Here is a 20,191-nt window from a genome sequence, read left to right on the forward strand (position 1 = left end):
CTAAGTCCCAAAAAACACTGGTGTTTTTTCTTATTTCTTTTTTTATGGGTGATAGGCTGAAAAAGATTGAAAAATTTTTTTGAGGCTACCCTCCTTCCCCCCTACATTTCCTAACTCATGGCACCTTAACTATACAGTGGGCACATGTGTAGGGCAAAATAAAAATTTTATTTGCTGTTTTGAAGGTTTCCCAGGCTTGTGTAGTGCTGCGACATATACCTCCATTGTAACTTCAATTTGGCGCCGTATGCAAATTAAGCATCGCTAGTGTAACTTTGCTTTGCTTGGCGAATTAACGCTAGCGCATCTTCACAACCTTACGCTTCCCCTGAGCGCAACTTCGGATTTTAGTGAATTTGCGTAGCGCTGTCAAAAATACGCCAGGCAAAGTGCGGCGAAGCGGACGCTGGCGCAACAACGAATCTTAGTGAATTTGCCCCCTTGACTCTCTACAGGGAAGCAGGAAGGCTATAAAATACAAACTAGGCCTTACCCTGGGTTCTAAAAACTGCAGCTTAGCCAAATCAAATCTGGCTGCAAGGGGATGGCTGAAATGCTGCGGCGCAATGATGATCTGTCCGATTTGGTTCACAAGCTCTTTTTCCGACAGCGTTCTGAAGGAGATGGGAGAAGGAAATATGTATGTTATTCCAATGTACAAATAAGCTAGATAGAGCAGGTAGGGAATTGGGAGAGGAATAAAGCGCAATAACGTTTTTGATTAAAGACAAAAGCAATAGCTGGGAAAGGAAGGGCAGAGTATGAGTACATATAAGTCAACTTACTGAAGTCCAGGAATATTCAGTAGGTGGGCAAATCCAGTCCATTGTAGTTCCAATACCTGCAATAAATGCACAGTCACATTGAAGAGTTCAGACTACAGAACTAGAAATATCAACGGTTTCCTAACTACATATGAATTCTACCTTCATCTTACCAGCTCCAAATCTTAACTTACTGGACGATGAGGGAAATAAACGGTCAGTGCTCCAAATATGGGTGAGTCCTCCATCAGCGGTGCCAAAATTACCCGCAAGATTCCCTCCAGCTGCAAAAGAGAAAGTAATGTTTATATATATAATAAATGCAAAGGAAGCAGCTAACGTACGCGATATAAGACTGGTAGACTCACCTTTATAGATTTGATGCCGGCTATCGGGTTTTTTCCGTAAAACCAGCATCCACCTTTATGTCGGCATTATAACTGAAAAAAGGAGCAAAAGACAATTATGTAAGGAAGGGACATTTCAGAGTGGGCAAAGGAATTAGAAAAAAGGGGTGTTTGAAATGTACCTGATATCGAGATCCAACATTATTTGCTTTTTTTCTGGATCCGCATGAGTTTTCCAAGACTTTACCTGTGGGGGCTGAGCATAAAGATTGGGGTGTTACAAGAAATCTATTTACAAGAAGAGGAATAACCCAAGTACAGAAAGAGATCATTACCTTCTTGCCAAAATCGATATTGATGAAACGGAACGAGGCAAGATAATTGCTTTTGGCGCGTATGTCAGGCTGAATCCTCTCTCGAATCATCTTTTCCACGTATTTGGAAAGAAGATGCCATATATCCTTAACAATCTGCCATTGAAACAAGTTGAAAAGGCAGAGGTTAGAGATTTAGACACGTACATACCCATGCAAGCCCAAATTTCCCATGTACAATCATCCAGTGACAAAGAATAAAGTGTAAATAAATATATATATGTAAAACTTACCACATTCAGGGACTCGATTTTCTCAAAGTCTTCACGTGGAACCTTCAGGAACAGAGAGGAAGAAGCGTTTTACGGTTCATGTTCCATTATTGTATTTAAAAGTCTACATTTTTGCTCCATAATAAACCAAGTCTATTTTAAGTAGGGATGCACTGAATCCAGTATTCGATCGGGATTCGGCCAGGATTCGGCCTTTTTCAGCAGGATTTGGATTCAGCCGAATCCTTCTGCCGGGCAGAACCAAATGCGAATCTTAATTTGCATATGCAAATTAAACATGAATTGATAAATAATAAAAAGTAACAGTAACAATAAAATGATATTCTTCAATACAAACAATTGAAATGTCTACCCCTTTAAGCAGAGAACACGGGAGCCTTACTGTTTTTGGAGACTTTTTTTGTTCTTTGGGTTCATCCTCTGTCTTTTCAGTGGGACGGCGGTTTTTCTTCCAGATCCTGTAACGCTTCCATATCAGAATTCCTACTATAACATATCCTATTTTAATGCGTTGGTTTCCTAAAAAGAAGCCGACAGGGACAGGATATATATTAAATCTGCAAAAATGGGTCTAAAAAAAGTTTGGAGTTTTTCAAACATCATTAGAAAAAGGAGTTAAAAAGTTAAAAAAAAAAAAGGGGAAACAAATTTGAATCAATTTCACACTATACAGAAAAAGAAATCGGGAGCGAGCTCCTTCTTCTTCCTCTGCTAGCCTTGAAACGACTCGAAAGCAACTGGTAAACAGCTACATCTGCCGATGTTCTCTTCGGCTCCAGCCGGCTGCAGCAGGGCGCGATCTGCCGGGGGGCCCTGCGGGGGTGCGGGTCCTGGTACAATCGCACCCCCTTCTCCCCCGGTAGTTAAGCCAATGGGCGTAACTTTAGAGGAAGCATCCGGCCTGAAACCCCCCGCTTGTGTGGCCCCACATGAAAGTCTGCCTGCTGTGCACTTTTCAGCCAATTAAGTGCTATGAGAAAAATTCCTTCCTGACCCCATCCAGGCCATCGGTTGTAACAACCCTGGAGCAACTTTTTCCTTTTTCTCGACTGGATCTGTCTTACCTAGAGAGGGAGGATGGGAAACAAAAAACAAATACGTATGAACTCTTCACAAACCACATCCTCTTAAAACCCCTGCCCTGTTCAACGCTCCTCCTCTGTTTCCACCCCCAACCCGCCCACTTTTTCCCACTTTCCATTGTTCTTACCTGGGGGCTAGCTGGGAATGGGGTGGGGGAGGCTAAAAGGGCTGCACCTTACGGGGAAGGGGGCCTTGCATAACCCAATTTCATCCCTAAACGGGCTTCATCCCTCCTTATGTTCTAAACGCTTCCCTCTATAAATAAGGGCACACCCAATATTGTCACATTCTCTCAGGGTTGTCTAACCCAGACTTTCCTCTGGGGATTTCTGTCAAATTCTCTCAAGATACGGCACAGATTTGGCCTTATAAGTTTGTTTCTCCATGTAAACCAGCTGTTTTTTGTCTAACCCAGACTTTCCTCCAGTGATTTCTGGTGGGACCTTCCAGTGGTGAAAACAAAACAACCTGACTACAGTATATTCCCTTACTAAATGGACACCCTTACTCTCAGTGCAACAGTTGTGTGACCCGTATAACATTCCCCAAGAGGAAATATTTAGATTTCTTCAAATACAATACTGCACTAAGTCTCTTATAAGCTAATTTGCCTTGAATACTAGATCCTGTATGACCATATGTTCCATTTAACTCCTAAAAAAGGATTTGAAATTTGTCCAACCATGGGAAGGAGACCTGCGAGTTAGCTTTGATCTTAATAACGGATAAGCAAGACAGACAGTAGATGTTCCATCATGAGAAGTCAGGCCAAAGGTCAGGGACCATGAGGGTGCAACCTAGAAGGTACTGACACATAGAGGGTAAGTTGTGGCCTTAGGTAGCAGCATTGATGTTTATGTTAAGTCCTCCTCTTCCTCGTTCGTCCTCTACAGACTGGTGGGAGCCTGTTGACATTCCAGTTGACATTCATAGGCATTTAAATGTTACAAGAACAAAATATCTTCTATTTGTAATACAAAAGTTCAATGTTGGCTTGCTTTATGGACATCTTTGATGTCCTCTTCCTTCTCCTCTGCCCCAAAAGTACTTGCATGGCTCACAGCTTAAACTGATGCCAAAGGGTGAAGAGAGGCTACATCAGGGTAGTTGAATTAATTATTCATGTAGGAGATGAAACCTAGTCTTCTAAGTTCCTCCTCTAACCCAGACTTTCCTCCGGGGATTTCTGGTGGGACCTTCCAGGGGTGGGAACAAAACAACCTGACTACAATATATACCCTTACTAAACGGACACCCTTACTCTCAGTGCAATAATTGCGTGACCAGTTTAACATTCCCCAAGAGGAGCTAATGTTGGTGGTGAAATTCTCAGAAAGAATGACTTCTGGCTAAGAACGATCAGTGCTTCTTGACTTTGGTCCGTGGTTTGAAAAATTGAGCCTTGGTCTTTCCTTGAGGCGATGGAGCTCCAACATCAGGGGTCAAAATCTAAGGGGAAAACACATAACACTGGATCAATATACATATGAGACAATTTCTTTAATGGCCAGTGACTGAACTACCGGGGGAGCAGTGGGTGCAATTCTAGCAGGGCCCGCTCTGTGAGCCCGCCTGCAGTTTGTGCCGGCGAAAAAACGTTGAAAAAAACGATTCCGGATGGAGGCTGCAGTCTGCACCCGGGCCTGCCTCCCCCCTGTTACTGTTTATGCCAGTGTCTTTTAAAGCTGAAAATATTCTAGCACAGATGATATTAACACAATAGAGTGTATACCACTTACCCTCAATTGTAATTTCACCCGGATTTCACTATTCTGTTCAGTTGATTCCAGGGGCAGCCAGTCCTGCAAGGTCATTTCCGAAGCAGCCAGAAGGCGAGATAGGCGCACGGTAATACTTCCGATGGGCTTATTGTGTTCGTTGTGAACCTGTGAAAATACCGGTCATAAGTGGGTCAGAAAGCAAAGAAACACAACACAGCACCCTACATGGGTACAACAGCAGCCGCAAGAAAAGCCCATTTGTACTCACCTTAAGCTTCAGTTCCTCATTAAGTGGGTTCCTTATCAAGAACTGGAACCTCTTTTTCCACTCTGCTTCTCCGTTATTTATTCTGCTCTGTAAATAGAAATAAGATGTATTCAGAATGGAATCTGGCACGGCCATTTAATGAAACAGATATTTTCACAGGGTACAAGGAAGTGCCAATCAGCGCCTCCCCTTCCTCCATAAGTAACACATATTTGGACAGTTATTCTAATACTTACTCCAAACTTCTTTACATTGTCTTCAACGCCAACCTGCACGACAGCTAACGCTTTCAGATTGTCCTTCTTCATCTGTTGGACAAGAAAAGATGTCGTTCAATAATGGTGTATAATGGGAAAAAGGGAAACTTTCAACTTGGTGTTGGGAGATATTTTACACCTATTATATCTTAAATACTCGAGATTAAAAAGGACCTCAATAACAGGCAGTAGGGACAGGAATGGCAGTTAGAGGGACTTTTAATCTGACTCACTTGTAGAACAGGCAGACCCCCTTCCTTTTTCAATATAGGTGTACAGAACGGCTGAAGCAATCTCATTATCTCTTTTTGGCCAAGATTGTTCGTTTACTTTCAGCACCTGGAAAACCAAAAAAAATTTGATGCACCACATTACAACGTATCTCCACGGCAGCCAGCGTAAAGGAACAGAGACTTTACCTCTTCCAGTTGGGTTGGGTCTGAAAGTAGCCTGAGACGTGTCACCTTGATATGAAGCTGGCCAGACTTTACGTTCTCCAAATCTATCCACTAAAATAGTAAAGTAAAAAAACATAGTCAGATGCCTCAGAAAGCTTTGTATTATTAGTATTACTATTATTATGATTATATATCAACATGACTGGCTACACTTACCTTGTCTATGAATTCTCTCTCTGGCACCTCTTTAATTCTAATTCTGCAACTAGATATGGGAAATGAAAAATAGTTAGAAACTGTATCTACAGATTCTACAGCTGCTTATTGTTATTATAGGGTCACATATGGACATACTCACCTGCCCAATTGCTGGTTTATCTTAACACCTTTGTCAGAGATGAGATTAAATTCTATCTCCTAATCTGGGAGGTCAGAATATAATATCTAAGGATAAAACGAGAAATGTGGTTATAATATCTAAGATGCAATCTACTGAAGTTACTGTACAGATAAATATCTGGGTATGTGATGCGATACCTCAAAGGTCTCATTCCACTTTGGATTCAAGTTCTTGTGTATCACCCTTGTCTTTGCTGTTGTTCCTCCTCCGCATATCACAACATAAGGGTTCAACGATTTGGTTAAAATTTCCTTGGCAACAAGGTTTTTGGCTTCTATGACTCGGATACGAATCGCATTCTAAAATAAAGTGAAAAAGGCAAAAATGTATAAGAGAAAAGAGCTTCAACGTAGACTCTCTTAGTTTTCAAAATTAAACGTTCACTCTTTAAAGGGGCAAATTCACTAAACGACAAAGCGCCTAACGCCAGCGTGAATGCGCTAGCGTAGCGCATTTTCGTTAATTTGCCAATCTAGCGAATTTACGCCAGCGTCCGTTAGCAGTGTTACTTCGCACCCTTATGCCTGGCGAATTTGCACAACGGACGTAACTACGCAAATTCACTGACGCGCAAATTATTCTGAACGCTACCTTTTACCCAGACTTCCTTCGCCACCTCAGAGCAGGCGAAGTGCAATAGAGTAGATAGGAATTGCTTCAAAACAAGTTAAACATTTTTCTAAGTCCCAAAAAACACTGGCGTTTTTTCTTATTTTATGGGTGATAGGCTGAAAAAGATTGAAATTGTTTTTTGGGGCTACCCTCCTTCCCCCCTACATTTCCTAACTCATGGCACCTTAACTATACAGTGGGCACATGTGTAGGGCAAAATAAAAATTTTATTTGCTGTTTTGAAGGTTTCCCAGGCTTGTGTAGTGCTGCTACATATACCTCCATTGTAACTTCAATTTGGCGCCGTATGCAAATTAAGCATCGCTAGTGTAACTTTGCTTTGCTTGGCGAATTAACGGTAGCGCATCTTCGCAACCTTAAGCTTCCCCTGAGCGCAACTTCGGATTTTAGTGAATTTGCGTAGCGCTGGCAAAAATACGCCTGGCAAAGTGCGGCGAAGTGGACACTGGCGCAACAACGAATCTTAGTGAATTTGCCCCTTTGACTCTCTACAGGGAAGCAGGAAGGCTATAAAATACAAACTAGGCCTTACCCAGGGTTCTAAAAACTGCAGCTTAGCCAAATCAAATCTGGCTGCAAGGGGATGGCTGAAATGCTGCGGCGCAATGATGATCTGTCCGATTTGGTTCATAAGCTCTTTTTCCGACAGCGTTCTGAAGGAGATGGGAGAAGGAAATATGTATGTTATTCCAATGTACAAATAAGCTAGATAGAGCAGGTAGGGAATTGGGAGAGGAATAAAGCGCAATAACGTTTTTGATTAAAGACAAAAGCAATAGCTGGGAAAGGAAGGGCAGAGTATGAGTACATATAAGTCAACTTACTGAAGTCCAGGAATATTCAGTAGGTGGGCAAATCCGGTCCATTGTAGTTCCAATACCTGCAATAAATGCACAGTCACATTGAAGAGTTCAGACTACAGAACTAGAAATATCTACGGTTTCCTAACTACATATGAATTCTACCTTCATCGAACCAGCTCCAAATCTTAACTTACCGGACGGTGAGGGAAATAAACGGTCAGTGCTCCAAATATGGGTGAGTCCTCTATCAGCGGTGCCAAAATTACCCGCAAGATTCCCTCCAGCTGCAAAAGAGAAAGTAATGTTTATATATGTAATAAATGCAAAGGAAGCAGCTAACGTACGCGATATAAGACTGGTAGGCTCACCTTTATAGATTTGATGCCGGCTATGGGGGTTTTTTCCGTAAAACCAGCATCCACCTTTATGTCGGCATTATAACTGAAAAAAGGAGCAAAAGACAATTATGTAAGGAAGGGACATTTCAGAGTGGGCAAAGGAAATAGAAAAAAGGGGGGGTTGAAATGTACCTGATATCGAGATCCAACATTATTTGCTTTTTTTCTGGATCCGCATGAGTTTTCCAAGACTTTACCTGTGGGGGCTGAGCATAAAGATTGGGGTGTTACAAGAAATCTATTTACAAGAAGAGGAATAACCCAAGTACAGAAAGAGATCATTACCTTCGTGCCAAAATCGATATTGATGAAACGGAACGAGGCAAGATAATTGCTTTTGGCGCGTATGTCAGGCTGAATCCTCTCTCGAATCATCTTTTCCACGTATTTGGAAAGAAGATGCCATATGTCCTCAACAATCTGCCATTGAAAAAAGTTGTAAAACTTACCACATTCAGGGACTCGATTTTCTCAAAGTCTTCACGTGGAACCTTCAGGAACAGAGAGGAAGAAGCATGTTACGTTCATGTTCCATTATTGTATTTAAAAGTTAAAATTTTTGCTCCATAATAAACCAAGTCTATTTTAAGTAGGGATGCACTGAATCCAGGATTCGATCAAGATTCGGCCAGGATTCGGCCTTTTTCAGCAGGATTTGGATTCAGCCGAATCCTTCTGCCAGACAGAACCAAATGCGAATCTTCATTTGCATATGCAAATTAAACATGAATTGATAAATAATAAAAAGTAACAGTAACAATAAAATTATATTCTTCAATACAAACAATTGAAATGTCTACCCCTTTAAGCAGAGAACACGGGAGCCTTACTGTTTTTGGAGACTTTTTTTGTTCTTTCGGTTCATCCTCTGTCTTTTCAGTGGGACGGCGGTTTTTCTTCCAGATCCTGTAACGCTTCCATATCAGAATTCCTACTATAACATATCCTATTTTAATGCGTTGGTTTCCTAAAAAGAAGCCGACAGAGACAGGATATATATTAAATCTGCAAAAATGGGTCTAAAAACAGTTTTGAGTTTTTCAAACATCATTAGAAAAAGGAGTTAAAAAGTTTAAAAAAAAAAAAAGGGAAAAAAATTTGAATCAATTTCACACTATACAGAAAAAGAAATCGGGAGCGAGCTCCTTCTTCTTCCTCTGCTAGCCTTGAAACAACTCGAAAGCAACTGGTAAACAACTACATCTGCCGATTTTCTCTTCGGCTCCAGCCGACTACAGCCGGCTGCAGCAGGGCGCGATCTGCCGGGGGGCCCTGCGGGGGTGCGGGTCCTGGTACAATCGCACCCCCTGCTCCCCCGGTAGTTAGGCCACTGGGCGTAACTATAGAGGAAGCATCCGGCCTGAAACCCCCCGCTTGTGTGGCCCCACATGAAAGTCTGCCTGCTGTTCACTTTTCAGCCAATTTAGTGCTATGAGAAAAATTCCTTCCTGACCCCATCCAGGCCATCGGTTGTAACAACCCTGGAGCACCTTTTTCTCGACTGGATCCGTCTTACCTAGAGAGGGAGGGTGGGAAACAAAAAACAAATACGTATGAACTCTTCACAAACCACATCCTCTTAAAACCCCTGCCCTGCTCAACGCTCCTCCTCTGTTTCCACCCCCAACCCGCCCACTTTTCCCCCCTTTCCATTGTTCTTACCTGGGGGCTAGCTGGGAATGGGGTGGGGGAGGCTAAAAGGGCTGCACCTTACGGGGAAGGGGGCCTTGCATAACCCCATTTCATCCCTAAATGGGCTTCATCCCCCCCTTATGTTCTAAACACTTCCCTCTATAAATAAGGGCACACCCAATATTGTCACATTCTCTCAGGGATTGTCTAACCAAGACTTTCCTCAAGGGATTTCTGTCAAATTCTCTCAAGATTTGGCCTTATAAGTTTGTTTCTCCATCTAAACCAGCTGTTTTTTTGTCTAACCCAGACTTTCCTCCAGTGATTTCTGGTGGGACCTTCCAGTGGTGAAAACAAAACAACCTGACTACAGTATATTCCTTTACTAAATGGACACCCTTACTCTCAGTGCCACAGTTGTGTGACCAGTATAACATTCCCCAAGAGGAAATATTTCGATTTTGCAAATTTTGTACCGATTTCTTTTTGGTGAAGGGAAACGGGACAAATTCGGCCATCACTAGTGTACAATACCAGGTTCAGACTGGGGTGTGCAAGGCCTGCTGGGGCTGCTAATCCAAATGTCCCCATGGCCTGTCTGCTCACCCCCCCCTTTACCTCCGCCATGCGTGCTTACTTTTACAGGGACTCTTTCAAGTTTTCAAACGGGTCGCTGACCCCATCTAAAAAACAAATGCTCTGTAAAGCTACACATTTATTATTACTGCTACTTTTTATTACTCCTCTGTCTATTCAGGCCTCTCCTATTCATATTCCAGCCTCTAATTCAAATCAATGCATGGTTGCTAGTTTATATTGGACCCTAGCAACCAGATTGCTGAAACTGCGAACTGGGGAGCTGCTGAATAAAACGTGAAATCACTCAAAAACCACAAATAATAAAAAATGAAAACCAATTGTCTCCGAATATTACTCTCTACACCATACAGGTAGGGGATTCGTTATCTGGAAACCCGTTCTCCAGACAGCTCTGAATTATGGAAAGGCCCTCTCCCATAGACTTCATTTTATCCAAATAATCCAATTTTTAAACAACAATTTGCTTTTTCTCTGTGATAATAAAACAGTCCCTTGTACTTTATCCCAACTAAGATATAATTAATCCTTATTGGAAACCAAACCAGCCTGTTGGGTTTATTTAATGTTTACATTTACATTGATTTTCTAGTAGACTTCGGGCCACATTTACTAAGCTCGAGTGAAGGATTCAAAGTAAAAAAACTTTGAATTTCGAAGGTTTTTTTTGGTACTTCGACCATCGAATAGGCTACTTCGACTACGACTTCGATTCGAACTAAAAATCGTTCGACTATTCGATAGTCGAAGTACTGTCTCCTTAAAAAAAACTTCGACTACCTACTTCACCACTTTAAACCTACCGAGCTACAATGTTAGCCTATGGGGACCTTCCCTATAAGTTTTCTAAGCTTTTTCTGATCGAAGAAAAATCGTTCAAATCGTTCAATTCGAAGGATTTAATCGTTCGATCAAACGATTTTTCCTTCGATCGCTCGATCGTAGCATTTGCGGTAAATCCTTTGACTTATGTACATGCCCTATGTACATGCGGGGCCCTATGTGCATTCTGGGAGTGACTGTGCCATTTGATGCTGGGAGTCACTGTGCCATTGGGAGTCACCATGCCGTTTGATTCTGGGAGTCACAGTGCCATTTGATGCTGGGAGTCATATTCCAGTCTCTTATTCAAATCAGTGCATGGTTGCTAGGGTAATTTGGACCCTAGCAACCAGATTGTAAACCGGAGAGCTGCTGAATAAAAAGCTAAATGTCTCAAAAACTGCAAATAATAAAAAATTAAAACCAATTGTAAATTGTCACAGAATATCACTCTCTACATCATACTTAAAGATGCGAAAAGGTGGCTTTAGACTCATACTATGATACCTAGATGAAGGAAGACCTTTGCAGACATATTGGTATTTAAATTCCTATCCTACAGTGGAGAACTACTTGGGGGGACTAGGGGTGCCACTGTTACCCCATGGACCCTGGCAGGAGGACTATAGGACTGATATAGAATTCAGTAAATTGCAAAATCTGTAAGGAGGATGCTGGGTAATAAGGGGGTTACAGCTTGGTTAATATGTTCTCACCCAGGTCTGTAGGGCTTTAGTTCCATCTCTGCATACTCGGCCAAATAATAAATTGCAGTTTAATAATGTATAGGGAACAAGACAAATATGTGTAGAAAGCCATACGTCACTATCTGACGCCATTTAAATACAAAATAAGCTCTGTTTCTTCTTTATTTGCTTCTAATTACAAAATCAAAGGGCAAGTAAAGCCCCAGTGAGATATCAGTTATTTGAATGGGAAAAGCTTATATTAACTTGGATAAATACAGCCCTGGAGATTTATGACGGCCTATGGCACGTCACATTCATTGAATCCTTTTGTTGTCAGTCACTAATCAGGGTTTTGCTGGAGGGACTCAAAATGTGGAGGAATAGGGACGGGTGCCGACAGAGGAAAGTTGCGTAGCATCTCTGTACCCTAATAACAATTAACATCGTTTGTATAGTAAGGGTTTACTTGTACTTTAATTGCTTATTTATATGCAGGCATTTTTTAAGGGGGCTGCTGTGCATTATGGGATGAGTCTTTGCCTCTGTTCAAATGTCTCCTATTAATTCAACATTCCGGCACCGATTGTATGGGAGCCGTCGGTGCTTTCCATGCTGAAACAATAAGAATAACTTCTTAATCTGAGTTCTGAGAATATTTTGGCACAGGATAAATCCCACGGGCAGTGGGTTTTAAAGCGAGATTGACATATTCTCTTGATAATGTGGGTAATCGGGATCGGCAGTCCCTTCCCCAGTAGAGCTTGCAATCTAAGGCCCTTATAACAGTGGCGTGGTTTTATCAGGAGCAAATTAACCTGCCTGTATTATTTTGGAAGGTGGGAGGAAACTGGGAAACCCATACAGACAAGGAGAGAACATATAGACTCCTTGTTAAAGAGTCTTTTGAAAATGACATTTTAAAGCAAGTTCAGGGGGCTTTGGAGATCGGTGGAAACTCAGCATCTGGAGGGTTAACAGCTGGCCAAATTATACAAGATATGGAACGCTGATGGGCATTATGTAATTTCTGTCATTCCACTTCTAGTACATAATAGAAATAGGGATGTACTTAATATATAGGAATTTTTATTATTATAAAAATGCACTTACATTAAATCAAAACGTTAACATATCAGAAAACCAACAACCCCACCCATACACCCTCCTGCCCGCAGAGTCCATCCCTCTGTCCATAGGCAATAGACCAAACCACCAATTCACAAGGCCAAACTTGCAAAGTCTTGTTTTTGTCCATATGGCCTTTGTACCACCCCAACACAAAAACAATATCTAAACTCCCCCACCCTTCCAGAAATGCATGGAGAACAAAATAAATCATTTCCCATCGCCCATCGCCATCGCTTTTCATTAGCTACAGACCTTCTTATCTCATTTCCCTTCAGGAAACTCAACTGAGCCAGAGTTGCCTTAACAATGTTATCAGGAGTAGTACCAGAAAAGCCAAAGGATCTCCTGCACCCATGCTGCCAGCAGGGCCGGAACTAGGGGTAGGCAGAGTAGGCACGTGCCTAGGGCGCAAAGCTGGGGGGGCGCCAGGCACGTACCTGCTCTGACGCCTACCCCATTGTCCCGGCCCGTCTCTCCCCGACTGGCATGAATATTTTTTGGTAATAATGCGCTTCTGCGCTCGAGCACACTTTGGCGCATGCGCGCTCGAGCGCACTTTGGGGAATGCGTTCTCGAGCACGCACTCAGCCGGCGCCGTGCCCAGCTAGGGTGCCTGGCTGGGTTGGCCCGGCTCTGGCTGCCAGATCTGGTACCGTGTGCCGGCAATGATAATGTAAAGGGTCTCACGGTCCAGTAGATGTTGCCTGACAGAAACCCCATAGGCTGACTCTGTATAGGTCAAGTTTTTCAGGGCGGGAACTGTAAGAGCTGCGGCTAACTGACCATACACGTCTCTAGTCACAGGGCAACTGACCAGAAAGTGATCCTGGGTCTCTTCCTCTTCACACTCCCAGGGGCAATTTTTGCTGCCAATACTAAGATAATTTAAGTTGCCCCGGACATAGAGTTTCCCTTGGAGTGAAAGCCAACAGTTGTCAAAGAACTTAGGGGGGAGTCTCTTGCCATTAAGATAGCGAAGGCTTTCCTGAAGGATGTCACACACACACTCTCTCAAAGTGAGAGAAACAGCAAAATAGTCACTGATCACCCTGTGATACAACTGTACTATCCGAAATCTCTTCATTCTACCGCCTTGAAACCATGTTCCTACAAAAGGCAATACCCAATTCCTGATACAGACTTCCCACAGGGAATCATTTCCTTGGGCCAAACCGCCAAAGTTAAACTTCAGGAAAAGTGACCCAAAGAAAGTCACTGGGCACAACATGCCCAAACCAGCCTCCTTCCGCTACCTAATATATAGAGACAGAGACAAAAGGAAAGTGTTGGAAGGGTTACTGTCTGCTCTCTCTCATTTCCTACAGAAACAGGGATTGGAAGCACTAGATAGGTGCCTTTTATTCAAGGACAGAGACAAGTGACTGAAAAGAGTCTGGGGGGTAGGTATGTGCCTCCCACAATTCTCTGAGACACAACAGATAAGGACAATAACAGGGGCAGTACTTTACTGGGCTCGCGGGCAGTATAGGAGCTGGAATTAATGAGTCTCTACCTTATAAAAAGGAGAGAAATATTTTGGCAGGAAGTAGGAAGCAGGAAGTTGTGTGTAGCTTGTGCAGTTTTTGAGAGAAGTTTGTGAGTGGAATATCTGTAATTTGCATTCAGTAAAATTGCTCAGATTGTGGTTGAAGCCCCATCAAGTTTCATCGAAATACTTTGTACACAGTGTTACACCCAAAAAGGGTTGGGCTAAAGGATGTTTTGGGCGTGGCTATCTTTTCCTTGGATAAACCTGATAAACAAACAGCGGCCATTTTCCCTTCGCTGCACCAGAATCGCATCTACGTCTCATTAACCTCCTCTCATCCAGCGCATATTAAGGGGCTACAGGTTTCCCTCCCCCAGCGCTCCTTTTTATTTATTTTTTTTTCCTTTTTGCCCGTCATTTCTGCCCACACCACAGAAATGTAGGACAGATCATATCTGGTCACATGTTCTGTTCTTCCTGTTCCTGTGCTGAGAGTGTTAGAAAGACTAAGCCACCATTTTACAGTGTGCTGTTATATGTTGCTGTGTTAACTCTTAGTAAAAGTTATTCTCTACAAGATCAATTCCTGTGTGTGCCTGTGCTCTGGTTCACTGTCTTACCCACATGCTTCAGAGTTCCTGCAAAGCCAGTGTAAGGTGCCTGAATAGAGTTAATAAGGGACAAGACAGTAACTAAACAGATCTCCCTGTTAGAGAGACAATATATATATATATATATATATATATATATATATATATATATATATATATATATATATATATATATGTGTGTGTGTGTGTACACAGTGCTTGGTAATGTTTATCATTATTTATATCGTCACAGTGGAGCTTTCAGTCGAAGGGCCCTATCAACACACACTAATTAAATTGTTTTTTGGGGGTCTGGAATAAACCAATACAGACACAGGGAACGTCTACAAACAGCTTGAACATAATGCTCACACTGACATCCATATATCTATGTCCATAAACCATAGAGCTGACCATTGAACAAGGCCATAGACCCTAAATCTGTAAGGTGACCCACTGTACTATCTTGGGATGTAATGTACACAAGGAAAGTCCATAAAAACACTGGCCTTCTTGTGGGCATGTTCGAAATGTATAGGCCAAGGAACCCCCTATCCCCCAAGTTGTGCCTTTACTATTCAATTAAAACACAGAGACATATTATGGCAAAATCGGTGGAGGTCACAGGCTTTTTTTTTTTTTTTTAAAGGTTTATTTTTTTTATTAAACAAATGACAAGCTAAGAACACAGCATATTTCAAAGTACATGGGTAAGCAAGTAACTAACATCCGGTCATAATGATAGCACAGTTCAATTACACCGATGGTTCACTACACCTGAGTGCACAGCTTCAAACCCGAACTCTTAAATAACAGTAGGATTAGGGTATACCTCAAGCCACCTCTCCCAAATTTTGTCAAATTTAGTTACCGAACCACGTGCCTCATATGTGAGTTTTATAAGTGGCAGAATACGATTAACCAAGTTCAACCAATATATAAGTGATGGAGGCTTGGTCTGGAGCCAGTGAAGAATTACGGCTTTTTTAGCATAAAACAATAATGTGCGGTATAATATTCTAACATGAGCCCTTGGAGCTAGATCATCTATGACCCCCAAAAGGCAAACTTCAGGAGAGAGGACCCGTGGCAGTTCCAAAGTATCACTGAGACATTTAACAATTTTCCGCCAAAACTTGACTATATGCGGACATGACCACATAACATGCAAGAAGTCTGCTGTTGGATATTGACACCTGGGACAGGCTGAGGACTTCTCTGGAAAGATCTTGTGCAGTCTAACTGGTGAATAATAGTAGAGATGGAGGACCTTAAAATTAATAAGCCGATCTCTAGTTGATATAAGAAAGCTATAATTAGCCTTTGTAGCTTCCTCCCAGCTATCATCTGTCAGATCTGGCAGAAGTTCCTGCCATTTGCGACGGGCAAGTGCAAACGGGGAAATTCCCAAGTTTTGCAGAGCTTTGTACAGTTTAGTAACTAGCTTCCGAGAGTCTTCCGCTCGAAGTATACCTTCAAACTCAAAACAGTGATATTCAATCTGCCCTGAGCCAAATTGAGCCCTAAAGGCATGTTGTAATTGCATATATCTGAAGACATTTACCCGCCCAGTTGTAATAGACTCCTGCAATTGTAAAAGGGAAGGGAAGGATCCCTGATATAGTAGATCACCCAGGGTTTTAATGTTCATTTTAGGCCAGTAAATGAAGTCTAATAAATGTCGGAAATGAGGTAAATGGGAGTTACCCCATATAGGTGTATGGGGCGTTAGCAAGGGAGGTTGGAGCCTCTTTGTACGAAGAGTAGTTTGCCATGCCTCATATGGGGCCCTCAACACAGGTGGTATTACATTAGAGTCTCTCAGCTTCCTTTTGGGGCAGTGATCTAGGGATTCAATTGAGCCCAATATAAGAGAGTGGAACAACATATTGGGATCATCTGGGTTAGGTACAAACCAGCCATGTAAGTGAGACATTTGTGCAGCTAAATAGTAGAACCACAGATTTGGAAGGCCCAACCCACCATTTGATGTTGCCGCTGTTAGGGATTTCCATGAGATTCTGGGTTTCTTATCAGCCCAAATGAAAGAAATCAAAACACTATTGATCTTATCAAAGTATAGTCTAGGTAATCTCATAGGGGAATTCCGGAAGAGGTATAAGAATTTAGGGAGGAAAATCATCTTGAATAAGTTGATCTTTCCCCAAAGAGTTAAGGGGAGGTTTTTCCAGGACATTGCTGTTGTAGTAAATTTTTGTATTAGTGGATTTAAATTATCATCTACAAATTTGTTCTCATTAACCATAATATTAATTCCCAGATATTTAATTTGGTCAGACCACTGTAAATCAATATTTGAAGTACGAAGATCTTGAGGAATAAAGTCAATCGGTAAAATAGATGATTTCTCCCAATTGACTTTTAGGCCTGAGTACGTTCCAAATTCTTGTATAAGATATAGAGCATTTTGGAGAGAGGGGCCTGGGTCTGCTAGAAACAATAAAACGTCGTCTGCATATAATGCAATACGTTCTTCACAGGTCTTATAGCGGAGACCTTCTATATTATCAGCTTGCCTAATTATTATGGCCAAAGGTTCTATCGCTAATGCGAATAATAGTGGGGATAATGGACATTATCCCCACTCTGACCTGAGCAACTGGAGCTGCATAGAGTAATTTAATCCACGAAATAAATTTAGGTCCAAATCCGAATACCCCAAGCACTTCCCACAAAAAGGGCCATTCTATTGTATCGAAAGCTTTAGCCGAGTCAAGGGATACCATAATTCGTGAGCCAGGATTATCATGAGTCATCTGAAGGTTAGTATATACCCGTCTTAAATTTATGGAGGTCGATTTGTTAGGCATGAACCCAGACTGATCTGGGTGAATAACAGTGTTTATGACCTTGATTAAACGGTTAGCCAGAATTTTCGCCAATATTTTGGCATCTGTGTTGATGAGTGAGATGGGCCGATATGAGTCGCAGAATTCTGGATTTTTACCATGTTTATGTATTAATACTATTAGTGCCGAATACAGCGAAGGCGGGAGTTTCTGATCCACCCTGGCTGCATTATACATCTGCAATAGTTTGGGAACTACCTCTATGGCTGTGGTTTTATACCATTCAGAGGGGAGACCATCCACTCCCGGAGTTTTATTACTTGGAAGAGAGTGAAGGGCCTCAGCTATTTCCTGTAGGGTAATATCATTATCAAGGAATAGCCTTTGGTGGTTGTCCAGATGTGGAATGGGAAATTTACTTAAGTATGAGCTAATGGATTCTTGTGGAACTGATAACTGGGATTGGTATAAATTGGCATAATAATCTGTAAACACTTTAATTATCTCACCAGGGGAGGTAGTAGCAGTACCATCCGCTTTATTAATGCTAGGGATCCCAGTACTGGCATTGGATGTCTTAGCTAGATAGGCAAGTGTTTTCCCACTTTTTTCCCCCTGGTCAAAAAGCCGTTGAGAAGCATATAACAGTTTTTTTTCCGTCAATGCTGTCCGGACTAACTCTAACGCCCTTTGTGCTTTACACATGTTACTATGAGTGTCCTCATCAGGGTTGTTAGTAAACTCCGATTCTGCTTCCCGAAGCTCACTTTCAGCAGTTCGAATCATCTGTTTAGTGTTTCTCCTAGCTCTATTAATTGCAGCTATCAGGGAGCCCCGAGCTACTGCTTTCGAGGCCTCCCAACACATGTTTGGGGTGGACGTATCTACATTGTTTGCCCAGTATTCACTATATTCCTGGGTAATAGACTCTTGGACCTCCGGATTTTTTAACCATATAGGGCTGAGACGCCATAGTTTATCCACCGGATATTTTTGTATTTGTAGGTTTAACAGAAGTGGGGCATGATCAGAAAAGGCCCTAGGGAGATAAGCCGCATCTGTAACCAGGGGGAGAAAGTCATTTGAGACCAGAGCCAAATCTATCCTGGAGAGGGTTTGGTGCGTTGTGGAGTGACAAGAAAACTGTTTTGTGTGTGGGTGTTTCCAGCGCCACACCTCTGTCAGAGCCAAGTTCTGAGCCCAGACAGCTAGAGGGGTCGGGGTCAGCACCGTGGAGGATAGTTTATCTATGTTAGGGTAAAGGGGAGAATTAAAATCTCCAATCAAGCAGAAAGGGGCTGGGGGAAACTCCAGTACTTTATTAAATATAGATTGGAGCGTATCCATAGACATGGGAGGAGGAAGATATACATTACCCAAAACCAATGGACTAGAGTTGATCTTACAGTGCATAAGGATATATCTGCCAAAAGTGTCTATCTTAATATTTAGCAGTTCAAAAAGTAAGTTTTTTCTCACCAATATGGCCACCCCTCTGGCATGCGTAGAAAATGTGGCATGGTAGTGATGAGCCACCCAAGCCTTTTTTAATGCGAGGATTTTTTGCCCGGTAAGGTGGGTTTCTTGCAGAAATAATAGTGAAGGGGAGTATGTTTTGAGATAGTTGAATAACTGTGCACGCTTGAACCTAGAATTAAGGCCCCTGATGTTCCAGGAGCACACAGACACATTAGACATTGGACCATAGATATGTATTAATGTAAAACAACTTGCTTATAAGACATAGCTTGTCATCAGTAACTTTTTTAACGTACTGAAAAAAAAATTTAGTACACAAACAAAAATCCCTTGGACCCAACTTTGCCCACACCCACCCCTGCTCAAATTTAAACATAGCCGAGCCTGTACCCCAAACTTTAGCAATGATGGAGGAAAAGAGAGTTTGTAACTTTCTCGATTAGTAGCCATAGCTTCCCGCTAAGTTGTCTGCTGGTGATCCGGGGTAAAATTTAGGAGACAGAACACAAAGTTTCCGGCATCGGTACCAAATCCCCTCGTTGAATTATAAGGCCAAATGACTTTAGGTAGTTTATCTCTGATGGTACTTGAAAATAGCGATAATGCAACCAAGCACTTGGTATGAGGAACTGGCCTCCCTCGTAGCAGGAAACAGGTGCTTCCATTATATTGACATTAGGAGATCCTTAAGGATTTGCGTTCTCTCGGCGAGGAGATTGAAGGCTCGGGGCAGCATGCAGATGCGTCTCGATCCATTTTGATACCTCGTCTGGCTGGTCGAAGAAGATGGAGGAGTCCCCTGTGGTGATGCGTAGTTTCGCAGGGAACAGCATTGCATATTGTATTTTATGCTCCCGCAGTATTCGCCGCACTTCAATAAAGAAGCTACGCTTTTTCTGGACAATAGTCGAAAAATCCGGATACAGTGAAACTTTAGCGTTACCTTGAGTGATTTCTCCTTTGATTCTGGCCTCTCGAAGTGCCGCATCCCTGTCCTTAAAGTTTAGCATTTTAAGTACAACTGCTCTTGGAGGAGCGCCAGGGGGAGGCCTGCGTGCCGGGACCCTGTGGGCCCTTTCTATCGCAAATTGTGGAGAAAATAAATTAGGGCCTAATTTATCTTTAAGCCATCCCTCTAGGAAACTTTCCATATGAGTCCCTTCGCTTCCTTCAGGAAGGCCTATAAGGCGAAGATTGGATCTGCGCTGTCTGTTTTCCAAGTCGTCGACATGCGCTAACAGCAATTTGTGGTCCTGTTGAAGCCGCTGTACCTGTC

General features: G+C 42.3%; 1 protein-coding gene and 1 long non-coding RNA gene across 3 annotated transcripts; both read right to left on the reverse strand.

The window, feature by feature from the left end:
• Nucleotides 1-376: 376 nt before the first annotated feature.
• Nucleotides 377-2,333, reverse strand: LOC121402832. Of its 2 annotated transcripts, XR_005966801.1 has the most exons (4): nucleotides 2,101-2,333; nucleotides 1,719-1,760; nucleotides 1,294-1,581; nucleotides 378-1,204 (listed from the first exon to the last, which is right to left on the reverse strand). It is a non-coding gene; the product is annotated as an uncharacterized LOC121402832 (long non-coding RNA). The 2 variants fall into 2 exon arrangements; XR_005966800.1 differs by having other exon boundaries at nucleotides 377-1,581.
• A 4,518-nt stretch (nucleotides 2,334-6,851) lies between these two features.
• LOC121402905 (extended synaptotagmin-3-like) lies at nucleotides 6,852-9,943 on the reverse strand. The gene is made up of 6 exons (XM_041589768.1): nucleotides 8,510-9,943; nucleotides 7,812-8,170; nucleotides 7,650-7,722; nucleotides 7,476-7,565; nucleotides 7,303-7,358; nucleotides 6,852-7,131 (listed from the first exon to the last, which is right to left on the reverse strand). The coding sequence occupies exons 2-6, from the start codon at nucleotides 7,829-7,831 to the stop codon at nucleotides 6,942-6,944; spliced, it is 429 nt and encodes a 142-aa protein (XP_041445702.1). The 5' UTR covers nucleotides 7,832-8,170; nucleotides 8,510-9,943; the 3' UTR covers nucleotides 6,852-6,941.
• Nucleotides 9,944-20,191: the final 10,248 nt, after the last annotated feature.

Source organism: Xenopus laevis, chromosome 4L, assembly GCF_017654675.1.
Source record: "Xenopus laevis strain J_2021 chromosome 4L, Xenopus_laevis_v10.1, whole genome shotgun sequence".
Classification (NCBI taxonomy): Eukaryota; Metazoa; Chordata; class Amphibia; order Anura; family Pipidae; genus Xenopus; species Xenopus laevis.